This window comes from Tasmannia lanceolata, unplaced genomic scaffold (assembly GCF_043159265.1).
Source record: "Tasmannia lanceolata isolate RefF3 unplaced genomic scaffold, GAP_Taslan_0.1 ptg000013l, whole genome shotgun sequence".
Lineage (NCBI taxonomy): Eukaryota > Viridiplantae > Streptophyta > Magnoliopsida > Canellales > Winteraceae > Tasmannia > Tasmannia lanceolata.
The window spans coordinates 40,824,400-40,841,705 of NW_027518690.1; the positions used below are offsets into that span (position 1 = coordinate 40,824,400).

General features: G+C 37.3%; 3 protein-coding genes across 3 annotated transcripts in view; all 3 read left to right on the forward strand.

Annotated features, from left to right (window-relative positions):
- Positions 1-992: 992 nt before the first annotated feature.
- Positions 993-17,306, forward strand: part of LOC143890115 (vesicle-associated membrane protein 721) — a 90,426-nt gene continuing 74,112 nt past the window's right edge. The window contains exon 1 of the mRNA XM_077394676.1: positions 993-1,005. The gene's annotated coding sequence lies outside the window, so the exon portion shown is untranslated. The remainder of the gene's footprint in view (positions 1,006-17,306) is intronic.
- Positions 2,348-4,595, forward strand: LOC143889367 (cell number regulator 7-like). Its single transcript, XM_077393537.1, has 4 exons — positions 2,348-2,417; positions 3,072-3,143; positions 3,923-4,132; positions 4,540-4,595. Exons 1-4 carry the CDS (start codon positions 2,348-2,350, stop codon positions 4,593-4,595), a joined length of 408 nt encoding a protein of 135 aa, XP_077249652.1.
- Positions 10,505-16,544, forward strand: LOC143889343 (cell number regulator 7-like). Its single transcript, XM_077393529.1, has 4 exons — positions 10,505-10,586; positions 11,278-11,349; positions 15,546-15,755; positions 16,383-16,544. The coding sequence occupies exons 1-4, from the start codon at positions 10,514-10,516 to the stop codon at positions 16,436-16,438; spliced, it is 411 nt and encodes a 136-aa protein (XP_077249644.1). The 5' UTR covers positions 10,505-10,513; the 3' UTR covers positions 16,439-16,544.

Sequence of the window (17,306 nt, forward strand, 5' to 3'; positions counted from 1 at the left end):
GGTTGTCCATGGAGTGAACAGGGGGGCAAAATATGTCACTTCATTTTTGGAACCCCATTTGTTACTAGGACCACCCCCCATAGTGTAAAAAAAGTAGTCAAATTACACTAGTAGGGCTGTCCAGGGAAGATGAGGGGTGTGAACATAATATAACCCGAGCTCGGTAAGGCTCGCGAGCCTGACCGAGCCGAGCCCGAGCCTGAGCCGAGCCTCACTTGTGAGCTTAACGAGCCAAGCCGAGCCTGGCCAAGCTCGGCTCGGCTCGGCTCGTTTACACCCCTACTCCAATCTATAGATTTTTCCATAATTCCTCTTAAATCGGATGGTTAAGATCACCCTATAGATTTTTTATTAAAAAACCATAAATGAGGAGTGAGATTGAAATTATATGGCTTTAATGGGTGCCTTTGTTAAAAGCATAAAGGAGAGGGTAGGATTGAAAATATGTGAGTTGAATGAGTGCATTTGTTAAAAAAAGAGTGATGTGTAATTCTCATATAATTTTCAAAAAAATCAAAAAATTCACTTTTTTTCCTCCCAGCTTATAGTAGTAGATAGGTTGTGTCCAAACAAACCATTTCCATAGGATGTTTAGACCTGGCAAACGGGCGGGCCGGGCCGGTTTTGACAAGGCCCGTACGGGTCCGGTCAAACGGGATGACCCGAAAAATTTTACAGGTCACTAAGCTTGGGCTGGGTCAACCCGTGGGTCACCCGGATATTTGACATATTTTTTAAGATTTTTTTATTTGTAGAGGGATTTGCTAGCCACATTCGCTAACCATTTGTGTTGACTGTTTGAGAGATTTGTCTTATTGTCGCGAGGTTCAAACTGCAAAGATTTGGTAGAATTAAGATTTGTGAAAAGGTGGCTAGCAATAAATAATAATCATGGGTTAGTAAGCTTTAAATGAAAAATTACGGAAAAATGGAACCAGAGTAGAAAAATTAAGGGAAAATACATAAAAAAACGAAAAATTATGACAATGACTGAAAAAAATAAATAGAAAAAGTAAAAGTTATGACAATTACGGAAAAAAAAGTTCAAAAATAAAACCTTTTGCACTTCTCTACCGGCGCCCCCGGGTCCACCCAGCCCCGCCCAGTTTTGAATGGCCGGGTGGACCCGTGGGTCAATTTCAAACGGGTCACTGATTGGTGACAGGACCCGTAATTTACAGGCGGGCCAGGTGGACCTGCGGGTCCGGGTCACTTTTTGCCAAGTCTAAGGATGATGCTAAGATCATTTCATCTATAGACCGGACGGCTAAGATCATCCCTAAAAAAAAAAAAAAAAAACACATACTCAAATAAAATTTCTTTGGGTCAAGCTTGTTATTGGACAGGCCACTTGTCCTGCCATGCTGGCGAGGCGTGTATGCTTGTCCACGTGTGCACACGAGTCTGCGTGACGACAAATGGCTCAATCAAGGAATATGCAACATATTGGCATCAAAATTATTTTATTTGATTAATTGAAAAGGCCAATGATAGGTGAAGCATCTTCCTCTTGTCCTTGGAATTAGCTTAGCTAGCTACCTAGTAAAATGAACAACAAACAAACAAACAAAATTTTCCAAGGAATGATGCTATCTCTTTTGTTAAAATACCTGTACTAGCCCTACTTATAGAAATATATTAAAAAAAAAAAAAACTTCATTTATCTACTCATACTCTAAATTACGGTAAAGGCTCTACGATATGAGAGATAACGACGAGTAAAATACCTATTTAAGGGTGCGTTTGGATTGCCGGAATCAAACGCTAAAATCAGGATTTGATTCCAATTGTGGCGTTTGGTTCAAAAAGAAAGAATGGAATAGAGGAGGCGGAATTGACATCGAGGCCAAATTAGAGGGCAAAATACCAAGAATCCGTTTCTTGCCCCAAAAGAAAAGAATGAATGCGCCCATTCAGAATAGAATCTTTACTAGAACTCTATAGAAATAAAAAAGTTTCATTTTAAATTTGTAATCAAGGGAAAATTGGAATAGGGATTGGGATATGATGCAGTGATAAACCATGTCCAAAGACTTTACAATATGTTGCTTTTGGTATTTTGAAGAAATAAAAGATATCCCATAATGTAGGGTATTTTAGGAATCTAAAAATATATATTATTAGTCTAATATATAATTAATCACTTATTAATCCTGTTTGAAGCCGGCAATCATAAGACCATTTTATACTTTATCCGGGCGTAGTCTTCAATCTTAGGTTAAAATAATGTAAAGGAAGCTTCCTACGAATTATATATATTGCCATCTTAGGACCCTTTGCATGTAAGTTCGTGTGTAAATATATATAAGGGCGTGGGATCCTTGAACTACACCAAGGTTTTCTAGCCATGAATATTTCACACTCTCAGCAGCCGAGGTGGTCTACAGGCCTCTGTGGTTGTGAAGACTCCGGTACATGTAAGGTTCTTTTCTCATTTCTTTATTTTCACACACACACACACACACGAGAGAGAGAGAGAGAGAGAGAGAGAGAGAGAGAGAGAGAGAGAGAGAGAGAGAGAGAGAGAGAGAGAGAGAGAGAGAGAGAGAGAGAGAGAGAGAGAGAGAGAGAGAGCATTATTTTTTTTTTTCTTTGAGTTTTTATATGGTGCCCGACCGTCAAAATCAGACAGGCAGGTGGTTTGCCACCTAGACCGTCTGATTTTGACGGTCGGGCATCATATAAATTCTCTTTTTTGAATGGTAAGGAATTGGATTATAAAGAATAAAGAACCGGGGGATGAGCCTGGCAATCGAGATGATCAATGTACAACCGAATAGGAAAAAAACCAAAACTACAACAAAATGCTCATCAATGTTTGTATGGAAATTATGGATCTTAAAATTAAATATTTGGATTAGAAAGGAGTTGGAAGTTTTACAAAGGAGAGTGAATAATAAGAAATACAGAAGAATGAAATCATTCCTCTTTTTTCTCTCTTCAATATTTTTTTAGTTCATTAGAGGCTTTTCAGCATTGTAATCAACAGACACTTTGTTTTATTTTTCCATCTTATGGCAAAAAAAAAATCTATTCGAACTAGGTTTGATGTGAGTTTGAATGGCTTACAGGTTGCATTACATGTTTCCTTCCATGCATCACCTTCGGACAGATAGCAGAAGTGTTGGACGAAGGACGGACGTGTGAGTATATCTAATGATAAAATAAACACAAAATCAACTACATAATCCATTAATTAACAACATTTTTAAACTACATTTAAGATAGAGTACCATGATGAGTAGTATGTTTCATAGGTTCAAAACTCGCCCCGGTCATTGTCGACTCTTCCTAGTCAATTCCCTTTCACCATGGCCGAGTTCTCGTTCGAGTTTGCATATATAAAATACAACTCTTTCGAATTATGTCCGTGAACTTTTGCCCACAATGTGTTTTAAAGTACCCGCCTATATTGTAACACATTGTCATTAGAGGCAAATTAATTTCAATCCTACAAGACAGAGCCGTTTGGATCTAGGAAAAAAATATGGAAGAGGAAAATTAGAGGGTCTAGTAAGTTTGAAATTTTAGATATTGCCAACATTTAATGATATTACATATTACCGACGATTTTTTCGGTAGCCAAATGTATATAGAGATGGAGATTTATTTAGGAAGATGATAAATTTGCACCCTCTGTATGATGATTCGCCCCCTTTAAGATGAATTGACCTCAAAAAGCATAAAAAGGCGTCACTTTAACTCTCTTTTGACGTCAATTCACATTAAATATGGGAAGTTAATATGTTGACTCCCTTGTCCTGAATCTTCATAACATATATCCCTTTTGTTTAGAATTTTGCAAGCTACCAGAACATATAGGTTTAAATATATAAAAGATAAACGGTATCTGCTCTTCTTTAACGAAGGTTTTATGAATTGAAAAATATAATTTATGCATGTTATTGTGACTGGTGAACAGCATGCATTGCGCACGGTTGTGTGTTTGGCCTATTGGCATTAATTCAATGTCAATGGCTCTACTCATGCGTTTATAGAGAGAGGTTAAGGGCTAAGTATGGTTTACCATCCGAGCCATGTAACGACTGTTGCGTTCATTGTTGCTGTGAAATGTGTGCCCTTTGCCAAGAGCATGCCGAGCTGAAGAACCGGGGCTTGAACCCCTCTAAAGGTTAGCCATCTATCCATAATATATACTATCCATGTTTCTTTCCGTTGCCATTCGTTCTTTCCAAGACAAAATTTTATTTCTTTCCAAGAAAAAAATTATTGGAAAACCTTTTCCTCCAGAAATCCCGTAGCCTCTCTATCTCCCTCTCTCTCTAACAATCTATCATGGGGCCCATTATTTTTTACGTATGCAATGTTGGCGTTGGGCCCAACGATTTATAACCATGCCTAGAATGGGTGTAACTCACCATCTCTACCAAACCCATACATAGGCTGGGGCCCACCATTTCGCATGTGTCATCATCATCATTTGTCAAAAAAGTTTTAAATTTTTCAAAATGAAAATTTAAATTTCCCTTGTTTTGGTATATATTTTGAAGAACTAACACTTCATGTGTTATAAATCAGGTTGGATTGGCCCGCCATATGCTCCTCCTCCAATGCCCCCTTCCATGCGCAAGTGAGCCTTAAGACCGGAGCGAATCCGTTGGTCCAATACTTTGTTGTAACCAAGTCCACAACGAAGATATTAGTGTAACTTTATTCCTAATAATTGTATTTTTCAAACTTTGATCTCCGATCAAATGTGTGGGTGCTTGAGAAAATGGTCAAATTTTGATAGGAAGGAGATTTGAATAATCTAACTTGATTATAATTAGCCCTAAAACAATGTTTATATAGGACACTTAAGCGATAAGCTTATAATTAAAGATATATATAAGGATTAAAATAGGGAAATGATATCAGCATTGCTAGATGCACGACACATACACATTGTGTCGTGTAGTATTTAAAGGGCTGTCAGAACAATATTACAGTTCTCAAAAAGCTTTAGCAAGCCCTCTTAATACTAAAAGATAAGATGCTTTTGCGCACCTTATAAAAAGAGTGGAGTGCTAAAATCATTTCCTTTAAAAGATAAGATGCTTTTGCGCACCTTATAAAAAGAGTGGAGTGCTAAAATCATTTCCTTTAAAATGTTCTAATCTAACCTGACCACCGCATTTACTTGCCTAATCTAACCCGTTACTCATTCTACGAAATATAACAAACACTAACAATCTAGCGGTGAGATTTCGAACACTCCAACAAATTCATCGACCAAACATTGCTTGTTTAGCATCATATCGGTGATTTATGTATTCCGCTCGCCTTAAAATGATGGAAAAGTCTATGGGCCTCTTTGAATACATTTAGAATTTATCTACGTATAATCTTGTATGTTTGAAGTTAGATATAACTATTTGAAAATGTTTTTGAAGTCAGTCACGCATAGAGTTCCAAGGGGCAATATTTCTTTGGAAATGATCGACCCAATGGGTGAATTAGGCTTCAAAATAACCCAAAGCCCATTCACCTTTTGAGAAAGCCAAAGCTCAAGTTTAACTCATTCCCATTTTTAACATTCAATACAGTCCGAAGAAAAAACATTAGGGGGCGTTCCTTTGTCAACGTTATATAAAGACAATTTTGTGTTTTCTTTAGGGAGATATTTTATCCCCCCCCCCTGTACGATTATGTGCCCCGCTTATAACATGAATTGTGGGCATACTTTAACGCTTTTTGACATCAAATCACGCTACAAAGGGTTCCTTGAGAATTTCATATTTGCCAAATAGTCATAGCTTTTGGAAGTTAATTGCAATAAAATTCCCTCTTTCGGAATAGAATTTCTATTAGAACTTTTTTGAAATAAAATTTTCATTTTAAATCTGTTCTCAATCCATCTAAGGGAAAATTGGAATATGAATCGGAATATGTCGCTGATTTTGATTCTTTATTCAGGCAATCTAAACGCGGCTTAAGTGTGATAAACACCCACCATTTACAAGCTCTAAGGTGCACCCACAAATTTCTCTAAATTTTTAGGCAATGCAGTGACTACCACTGGCGAAACACCCTATGAAGATTTTCCTATATGTTGTTTGGGTACTTTGAAGAAATAAAAGATATCTCAAAATGAAGGGTATTTTACAAAACAAAAAATAAGCAATTTAATATAGTTAATCACATCTTAATCATGTTTGAAGCCGGCAATCATAAGAGAATCTTATACCTTACCCGAGCGTAATCTTCAATGTTTGAGTTAAAATAATGTAAAGGAAGCTTAGGACCCTTTTAAATGGAAATTTCAGTGTAAGTATTATACATGAAGGGAGTCATTGCAGGCAAATTTCAGTCCAACTAGACGCTGAGGGGCTGTTTGGATCTAGGAAAAAAGAAAATTACAGGGTTTAGTAAGTTAATTTGTAACTTTGGTACAAACAGGTTAAAAAATAGTATTGGAAAAAAATCATGGATAACAAATGCTGAGATATTCATTTTCCATGAAAACAAATCCAATAAAAAAAATGCCCTCTAACTAAATAGCCCTCAATTATTTCCATGGAAAATTTTATTTACCACAAAAAAATGCCCTCTAAGCTAGCCTTTGAAAAGATAAACAGTATTTACTTTTCTTTAACCAAGGTTTTATGAAATGAAAAATGTAATTTCTACATGTTATTGTGATTGATGAACAGCATGCATCGCGCAAGGTTGTGGTACGGTCTATTTTCAATAATTAAATGTCATTGCCTCTACTCATGCGTTTATAGAGAGAAGTTGAGGGCCAAATATGGTTTACCATCCGAGCCATGTAATGACTGTTGCGTTCATTGGTGATGAGGATTGTGTGCGTTGTGTCAAGAGCATGCCGAGCTGAAGAACAGGGGCTTGAACCCCTCTAAAGGCTAGACATCTATCTATAATATATACTAACCATGTTTCTTTCCGTTGCCATTCGTTCTTTCCAAAGACAAAATTAATTTCTTAGAAAACCTTAATTTTCTTCTAGAAACTCTCTCTCTCTCTCTCTCTCTAACAATCTATGATGTGGCCCATTATTTTTTACTTATGCTATGTTGGCGTCGGGCCCAACGATTTATAACCATGCCTAGAATGGGTGTAACTCACCATCTCTACCAAACCCATACATAGGCTGAGGCCCACCATTTTGCATGTATCATCATCTGTCAGAAATGTTTTAAATTTTTCAAAATGATTCAAATTTCCCTTGTTTTGGCATATTTTGAAGAACTAATGCTTCATGTGTTATAAATCAGGTTGGATTGGCCCGCCAAATGCTCTTCCTCCAATGCCCCCTTCCATGCGCAAGTGAGCCTTAAGACCGTAGCGGATCCGCTGGTCCAATACTTTGCTGTAACCAAGTCCATAACGAAAATATTAGTGTAACTATTTGTATTAATTGTATTTTTCAAACTTTGATCCAGGATCAAATGTGTGGGTGCTTGAGAAAATGGTCAAATTCTGATAGGAACAAGATTCGAACAATCTAACTTGATTATAATTAGCCCTAAAACAATGTTTATATAGGACACTTGAGAGCTAAGATTATAAAGATAAATATAAGGATTAAAATATTCTAATCTAACCCAACAATCGCATTTACTTGCCTAATCTAACTGTTGGAACGTGCAAGCTGGTCCTGCCTTTCTCACCTCTTGTTACTATTCTTGGAAGATTTGCTTGATCTCTAAAATGGAAGAATGGCCAAATCTCATGGGATTTGATTGAGAAATTGTGGCATGACCGTTACATCTTCTTCTTATATATTATTTCTAGACTTGTATTATTTTTCCTATGAATGAAAGAACAAATGAGAGATCTCATCGTGGAGTAGGCACTGCGGAACCATGTAAATTGCTTGTGTTGTGTGGCTGTCGATTTCTTCACTAACCAATTACTCATTCTACAAAATATAACACACTAACAATCTAGCGGTAAGATCTCGAACACGCCGACAAATTCATCGTCCAAAACATTTCTTGTTTAGCATGATATCGGTGATTTATGTATTCCGCTCAACTTAAAATGAATGAAGGAATATTTAACGTTTTTCTCTGCCTTTAAAACTTAACGAAAATGTTGTGTGTGGGGGATATCATTTCCCTATAACTATTTGTAAATGTTAGAATATATCACATCGATTAGGATCTGGCCATTGGATCATCCATGGTTTAGATTAGGCAACTGGATTGGATTAGGTAGCTGTTTAGACTAGACAACTTGTTTTGACTAGTCTTATTTGCAAGTTGTTTAGACTAGACAACTTGTTTTGATTGGATTCTCTATCCCTAAATCTTATCTTTATTTCTTACCTATTTTATCTCTTAAGTGCTCTACATAAGCAATGAATTTGGCTCACCTCGATGTAGATTCACAGTGTAGGCTTTTCCTCCTCTCCATTCCAATTTTATACTCTGGCCTGGCTATTAGGCCTTGGCCTCACCTCCCTGCTATAATCATTTGTCTCTAATAATAAGATTAAATTAAAATAATCATATTTGCAAATAAGAGCCAATTTTGTTGCATTCGAGTCTCTTTGAATTTAAAGTTAAATATTGTTGTTTGGATATATTATCATCGATTTAACGATAATGACAAGCGCAGAAGTTGGTCCCGAAGGACAAAAAACAACAGGAATAGAGTTCCAAGAGGCAATATTTCTTTGGAAATGGACGACCCAATGGGTGAATTAGGCTTCAAAATAACTTTATTATGGGGAGGGCTCATGTGGAGGCGTGGAGCCCATTCACTTTTTGTGGAGGGTAAGTATTGGGTTTGCGTTATTGAATGCCTAAGCCCCAACGTTGAAGTGTTGAAAGGGTAAAACGAAAGAGTTTTGTGCACGTAAAATTAAAGATTTAGGGCTTAAGAGGATTGGATTCCTAGGGCTTGAAACAACCATTCTATTTTTCACCTTCTAGATAGTGTTTAGGGTTTTGTTTTCAATTGTTTTTTAGGGTTTCGTGGTCTTTAAATTCCCCTCTGCATCTCTCCATCTTGCATAACACTTCGTTCTCCGGCATAAAACAACTTCTTCCCCGGAAATACAATCGTTTCCCGCTTCTTGGTTTCTAAAACCTCAAATTTGGTTAGTCGAACCCAAATTTGGTTACTCGAACCCAAAAGTAACCTAAGGTCATTTTTGGTCATTGAATTTCGTTTTTAATTTTCTTATAAATTTGCATTTATACGATTTTCTTAACAACCGGAATTTTCACGTTATATTTTCAACAATTTGGCACGAAACAATAATTTACCCTTTTTCTATAATTTAAAAAGGAAAATGATATCGGGACAACCATGTTTTAATAATCGCACAAACTTAGCATGTCTTTTATATTTTAACTGTCTTGTGATAGATGTTTGGGAACTGTAATAACCTTTGGCAACTCTTTAAACAATAAAAGACATGATGGGTTAGTGCAAATATCAAAATGGTCGTGTTGATATCATTTCCTTTAAAAAAAAAAATCTAATATGAAGTGTAATATGATTTTAAAAAAGAAAAAGAAAAAGAAGTACTTAATTTTTAGCATTGACATTCTTATTTTGGCAAAAATGTGGGCACCACCATTTTCCTAAGTGCAAAAAAGTAGTTACTAAAGTTAATGGAATTTTCAGGATTATGATAATAGTTAAGGGCTTAGTTATAAGGGATTTTCCTATTACGCCCTACTTTGCAAAAGGGAAATGATAAATTTGCCCCTTTTCATCTCTTGGGACACCCAGCTGCATTGTACGTGGCAATCAGATCACTCCATTCCTTCAAATGTGAAGTACATCAGCACCTTTGCAGTCATAGATACACTGCAGCTGGGTGTCCCTAGGAATGAAAAGGGGTGCATCTGTCATTTCCTTTGCAAAATTATTACTATATAGCCCTTGAGAATTTCATATATGCCAAATAGTCCTTCCTTTTGGAAGTTAATTGCAATGCGATTCCGCCTCTTCCGGAATAGAATTTCTGTTAGAACTTTTTTGAAATAAAATCTTCATTTTAAATTTGTTCTCAATCCATCAAAGGGAAAATTTGAATAGGAATCGTAATATGATGCTGATTTCGATTCCTGACTCAGGCTATCTAAACTCAGACTAAGTGTGATAAACACCCCCTGTGTTCAAGGTCTAAGGTGCATTTGCATGCGCTGCTGCCACAAATTTCTCTAAATTTTTAGGCAATGCGGCCCTTGCCAATAGCAAAACACCCTATGAAGACAGAAGACTTTCCTTTGTGTTGTTTTTTGTAGTTTGAAGAAATAAAAGATATCTAAAAATGAAGGGTATTTTAGGAATTTTACAAAAAAAAAAAAATCAATCTAATATAGTTAATCACATCTTAATCATGTTTGAAGCCGGCAATCACAAGAGAATTTTATACTTTATCCGAGCGTAATCTTCAATGTTTAGGTTAAATTAATGTGAAGGAAACTTCCTGTGAATTATATTGCTAGCTTAGGACCCTTTAAATGCAAGTTCGAGTGTAATTATATATGAAGGGAGTGCCAGTTGAACTGCGCACCAAGTTTATCTAGCCATGAATATTTCAAACACTCAGCAGTCGAAGTGGTCTTCAGACTTTTATGGTTGTGCTGAAGACCCAGGTACATGTAAGATCTTTTCCTCCTCTTTATTTTCACACACACCCAGCTAGTTTGGGACAAAGGCTTAGTTGAGTTGAGTATTTTCATAGAGAGAGACACAAACACATAGAGAGAGAGAGAGAGCGAGCGAGAGAGAGTAAGGAAATTACGGATGTTAAATAATTGGGTTAGAAAGGAGGTAGAAGTTTTACAAAGGAGAGCGAATAATAAGAGAAGTTCCATTTTTGTTTTCTCCATTATTTTTTCTAATTATTTAGGACCCGTTTGGATGCCAAGAAGATTTTGATTTGGATTTCTCACATTTGCAGCCCATTTTGCGTTGTGATTTGGATCCGGATCAAATCCTTGGATTTCCAAATCAGTGATTCACAGTGAATAAAATCAGATTTACAAATATGCCGTGGAAATAAGTAATTGGAAATCCACTGGTAGTTTCCTTTACCCTCTTTGCTCCTCAATCTCTCCCCTCCAGTAGAAGTACCCCCTTCCCTCTCTGTCTCCCTCAACATGAGCTGCCGGAGCTATTCATTTTGTATTCAAAACTCAATTCCAAATACAAATACAAAATATGAGGAATCCAAACGGGCCCTTATTTATTTTTCTTTATTAACGGCTTTTCCTCACTTCTTTTTTTTCCTTCTTATGGCATAAAAAGTCTGTGTGAACTAGGTTTGATGTGAGTTTAAATGGCTTGCAGGTTTCATTACATGTTTTCTCCCATGCATCACCTTCGGACAGATAGCGGAACTGGTGGACGAAGGACGGAGCTGTGAGTATCTAATTAGACAAAAATGCAACTACAATATCCATTTAACAACATTTTATAAACTAAATTTAAGATAGAGGAACATGACAGGTATAATGTTGCATGGCATATATGTATACATACATACAGGGAAAAGTGAGTATGAGCTGCCCCTCATATAAGCTTATATAAGGTAATAGCTAGAAACACGGTGGGCCCACATTTTTGGGGTGATCCAAACCATTCATTTGCTAGGCCCTGACATAGATAGGGTGTGCCCAAAAAATCAGCTCCATAGGATCATACCAACCTTTCGAGCTGGGGAGGTGAAAATGGGCAGTTATAAATTTGCCCAAATTTTCCCATTTTCACCTCCACAGTTCGAAGTGTTGGGATGATCCTATGGAGCTGATTTTTTGGGCACACCCTATCTATGTTAGGGCCTATGAAATGAATGGTTTGGATCACCCCAAAAATATGGGTCCACCTTGTTTCTAGCCGTCACCTCATATAAGGGGCCACTCATACTCACTTTTCCCTATATATATATATATATATATATATATATATATATATATATATATATATATATGGGAAAGGTGTGCGTACTCGGTCGAGTAGATAAGCTTATCTACTCGGTCGGGTTAAAAACAGTGGGGGCCCACAATTTTGGGGTGATCCAAACCATTCATTTAAAAGGCCCTTACCTAGATAGGGTGTCCACAAAAAATCAGCCCCATAGGATCATCCTAACCCATCCAACAGTGGAGGGAAAAATGGGCAGATTTGTGGACAAGCTGTGTTTGTCCATTTTCCCCCATTTTTCCCTCCACTGTTGCATGGGTTAGGATGATCCTATGGGGCTGATTTTTTGTGGACACCCTATCTAGGTAAAGGCCTTTCAAATGAATGGTTTGGATCACCCCAAAAATGTGGGCCACCACTGTTTTTAACCCGACCGAGTAGATAAGGTTATCTACTCGACCGAGTACGCACACCTTTCCCTATATATATATATATATATATATATATATATATATGAGAAAACGGTTCCTACACATATGTGTAGAGAGTTCTCTACACACTAGCTTAAAATACAGTGGGGGCCCACATTGTTTGGGTGATCCAAGCCATCCATTTTAAAGGCCCTCACATAGATAGGGTGTCTACAAAAAATCAGATCCATAGGATCATCCCAACCCTACGATTTGTGGAGGTAAAATGGATGTCTTTAAACCTTCACAAATTAGTCCATTTTTTGCCTCCACAGTTCGAATGGTTAGAATGATCCTATGGATCTGATTTTTTGTGGACACCCTATCTATGTGAGGACCTTAAAAATGAATGGTTTGGATCACCCAAATAATGTGGCCCCCACTGTATTTTAAGCTAGTGTGTAGATAACTTATCTACACATATGTGTAGGAACCGTTTTCTCATATATATATATATATATATATATATATATATATATATATATATATATGTGTGTGTGTGTGTGTGTGTGTGTGTGTGTGTTTCTAAAGCCACCGAGTGGTTCATATGGCGGGTCCACCTCTGCGGGGTCCACAAAAAGTGACCAATGGACAGACAGTGTTTGTCCACAAATCTGCCCATTTTGCCCTCTAGTTTTGGAGAGGTTAGGATGATTCAATGGAGCTGATTTTTGGTATACACCCTATCTATGACGAGGCCTTGCAAATGAATGGTTTAGATGACCACAAAAAATGTGGGACCCATGTGATTTGGCACTCGAGCGTACCTAAGGTTAGGTACACTCGAGCGTACAATCCTTTTCATATATATATATATATATGAGAAAACGGTTCCTACACATATGTGTAGAGAGTTCTCTACACACTAGCTTAAAATACAGTGGGGGCCCACATTGTTTGGGTGATCCAAGCCATCCATTTTAAAGGCCATCACATAGATAGGGTGTCTACAAAAAATCAGATCCATAGGATCATCCCAACCCTACGATTTGCGGAGATAAAATGGATGTCTTTAAACCTTCACAAATTAGTTCAATTTTTGCCTCCACAATTCGAATGGTTAGGATGATCCTATAGATCTGATTTTTTGTGAACACCCTATATATGTGAGGGCCTTAAAAATGAATGGTTTGGATCACCCAAATAATGTGGCCCCCACTATATTTTAAGCTAGTGTGTAGATAACTTATCTACACATGTGTGTAGGAACCGTTTTCTCTCTCTCTCTCTCTCTCTCTATATATATATATATATATATATATATATATATATATATAGAGAGAGAGAGAGAGAGAGAGAGAGAGAGAGAGGAAACTGTTGGTGCGCTTAAGCTCACCAAGCTTATGGTGCGCTTAAACGCTCAATCACATGGGGGCCCACTTTGTTAGGATGATCCAAAGCATTCATTTGAAAGGCCCTTACATAGATGGGGGGTGTACCAAAAATCAGCTCCATAGAATCATCCTAACCCATCCATTTGTGGAGGTCAAAATGGACAGACCTTGTTTGTCCACAAATCTGCCCAGTTTTGTCCTCTACAAATGGAGGGTTAGGATGATCTTATGGAGCTGATTTTTGGTACACCCCCTATCTACGATAGGGCGTTGCAAATGAATGGTTTAGATCACCACATAAAATGTGGGACCCATGTGATTGGACGCTTAAGCGCACCAACAGTTTCCTCATATGGGCAGATTTGTGGACAAACAAGGTCTGTCCATTTTGACCTCCACAAATGGATGGGTTATGATGATTCTATGGACCTGATTTTTTGTACACCCCCCATCTATGTAAGGGCCTTTCAATTGAATGCTTTGGATCATCCTAACAAAGTGGGCCCCCATGTGATTGGGCGCTTAAGCTCACCAACAGTTTCCTATATATATATATATATATATATATATATAGGGATTGGATTGGCTAGCGTCCATCGCAGAAGGCATTTCGCCGATGGGCTTTTGCATGTGAGAGCAGCCACCTCGTGAATGAAGACAAAATTTGCTGAAAAGTGAGCCTGTGTGGCCACTCTCAAATTTCAATCCAACTAGATGCTGAGAGGCTGTTTCGATCTAGGAAAAAATATGGAAAAATTACAGGGTTTAGTAAGATTGTAATTTTGGTATAAACAGGTTAAAAATTCATCATTGGGAAAAAATCATGGAAAATGAGTTAAACAAATGCTGGAATATTCATTTTCCATGAAAACAATTCCAATGAAAAAAAATTCCCTCTATCTAAATAGCCCTCAAATTTTTCGAAGGAAAATTTTATTTACCGAAAAAGAAGATTCCCTATATCCAGACAGCTCCGTAATTTGTTTAAATTAAGGAAAGAGCAAGCCAACTGCACTACAAGAAAACCCTTAGCAAACAGAAATAATCCATCTTATTCATATTATAGACACTTTATAGGGACTGATTTTATTCATACTATGGCCAATTTTATACATTTAACTACATTAGATATTGCGGAGGATTTTTTCTGTTGCTAAACGTATATTGAGATGGATTTAGGACTTTTGGCCATAGATTTATTTCTTGTAGTGCAATTTTATTTTATCTATACTCAACTCAATTAAGCCTTTGTCCCAAACTAGTTGGGGTCGGCTAATGAATCATTTAGAAAATTTTCATGAAGAAGGTGAAAGGTTCTACCCGGCTCAAATTGACTAAGTCTAATCTGACACTAGTTGCGTTCGTCTACATGGATCAATTTCTTCTATTCTATCCTATCCAAGGTCATGTTCTCTGTTATATTCCTAGCCCTCGAGTCTTTCCTCATTGTTCCTACCCAAGTTGTTTTCGGCCTGCCCATACCACTTTTTACTCCATCAACATGGCAAGAGTCCCTTCTTCTTACTAGAGTATCCCTTGTCTTGAATCTTGATAACATGTACGCGTTTTAATTTGATTAGAATTTTGCATTGGCTATTAAAATATCCAATGAGCTGTGTTTGCATGCTACCAAAACATGTGGGTTTAAATATAAGTTAGCCTTCTAAGGCCCTGCTTGTTTTAGATTATGACAACTGATTGTGGACTCCCCAACAGATTATTGGACTGAAAATTACACTAAATTTGAGTCCAATAATCGACTGGGAACGCCACAATCGGTTGTAATAATCTAAAACAAACAGGCGGTAAAAGATCAGAATTTGCCCTTCTTTAACGAAGGTTGTATAATTGAAAAATGTAACTTCTGCATGTTATTGTGATCGGTGAACAGCATGCATCGGGCAAGGCTGTGCGTATTGCCTGTTGTCAATAATTCAATGTCATTGCCTCTACTCATGCATGTATAGAGAGAAGATGAGGGCTAAATATGGTTTACCATCAGAGCCATGTAACGACTGTTGTGTTCATTGCTGCTGCGACCGATGTGCATTGTGTCAAGAGTATGCCGAGTTGAAGAACCAGGGCCTGAACCCCTCTAAAGGTTAACCATCTATCTATAATATAAACTAACCATATGTTTCTTAATTTCCATTGTCATTCGTTGTTTCCTAGACAAATTTTTTTTTTCTTTCCAAGAAAAATTTATTAAAAAAAGCTTTTCTTCTAGAAATTTTGGAACCTCTCTCTCTCTAACAACCTACGATGGGCCCACTATTTTACACCTGATGCTATGATGGGTCGGGCCTAACAGTTTATAGTCATGCCTATCCTGAGCGGGGCTCTCCAATTCTACCAAACCCACGCATAAGCTGGGGCCCATCATTTTGCCCCTAATGTTATTGATGTGTGGGGCCCACCATAACGGAATTGGATTATGATATCAATCTTGATTCCCGATTCCGACAATCCAAACCCAGCCAAAAATGTTTTCCTTGGTCTTATCATACATTACCACTAAATATAAGTTACTAATTGAAAGTTAGCTTAAATCAATAATAACATTTAGTATAAGAACGGTATACTATAAAGATCACATGTATCACCATCATCATCATCGTCATTATCATAATCATCTGTTAGACATGTTTTAAAATTTTCAAAATGAAATGTCAAATTCCCCTTGTTTTGGTATATTTTGAAGAACTAACACTCATGTGTTATAAATCAGGTTGGGTTGGCCCGCCAAATGCTCCTCCTCCAATGCCCCCTTCCATGCGCAAGTGAGTCTTAGACCGTAGCGGATCCGCTGGTCCAATACTTTGTTGTAACCAAGCCCCATAACGAAGAAGATATTGAGATGAAAGATGATTTTTACTTCGCTTTTTAGTTTAACTCTATATGTATTGATTGTGTTTTTCAAACTTTGATCTCATTTCATATGTGTATGTGTGGATGATCAGAAAGATAAAGATAAGGATGAAAACATCCTAATTTAACCTAACCACTACAATTACTTAGTTTCCTAATCTAACCCATTACTCAATCTAAGAAATATAACACATAGCAATCAAGCCATGAGATCTCACACACTAACAAATTCATCATCCAAGCATTGCTGGTTTAGCCTGATATCCATGATATATGTATTCAGCTCGCCTTAAAATAAGGGTCAATTATGTTGCATCAGAATCTCTCTGAATTTAAAGTTAAATATGGTTAATATATTATCATGATATAACAATAATGACAATCCCAAATGTTGGTCCCAAAGGACGAAAAAACAATAGGCATAGAGTTCCAAGAGGCAATAATTTTTGGAAATGAGCAACCCAGTGAGTGAACTGGGCTTCAAATTTGTCGGGGTTCCATGCAAAAGCAAATAGTCCCACATTGGATAAGTGGAATGGATGAGGATGGGTTATATGGGAATGAGCACCCTCCCTCTAATGGCTAGCTTTTAGGGGTGAGTTCTACCTGATTAAAGTCCTAACAAATGGTATCAGAGCTCAGGGCGTGGTACCCCGGTTTGCCTCCGAGGGCGGGAATGCCCCTCGGGGAAGAAAAAATAAATCTTACCTTGCTCTTATTATCTATAATGACACCTCCTCCTCCGGCATTACCAATGTTGCCTCTAACCACACACTCAACATTT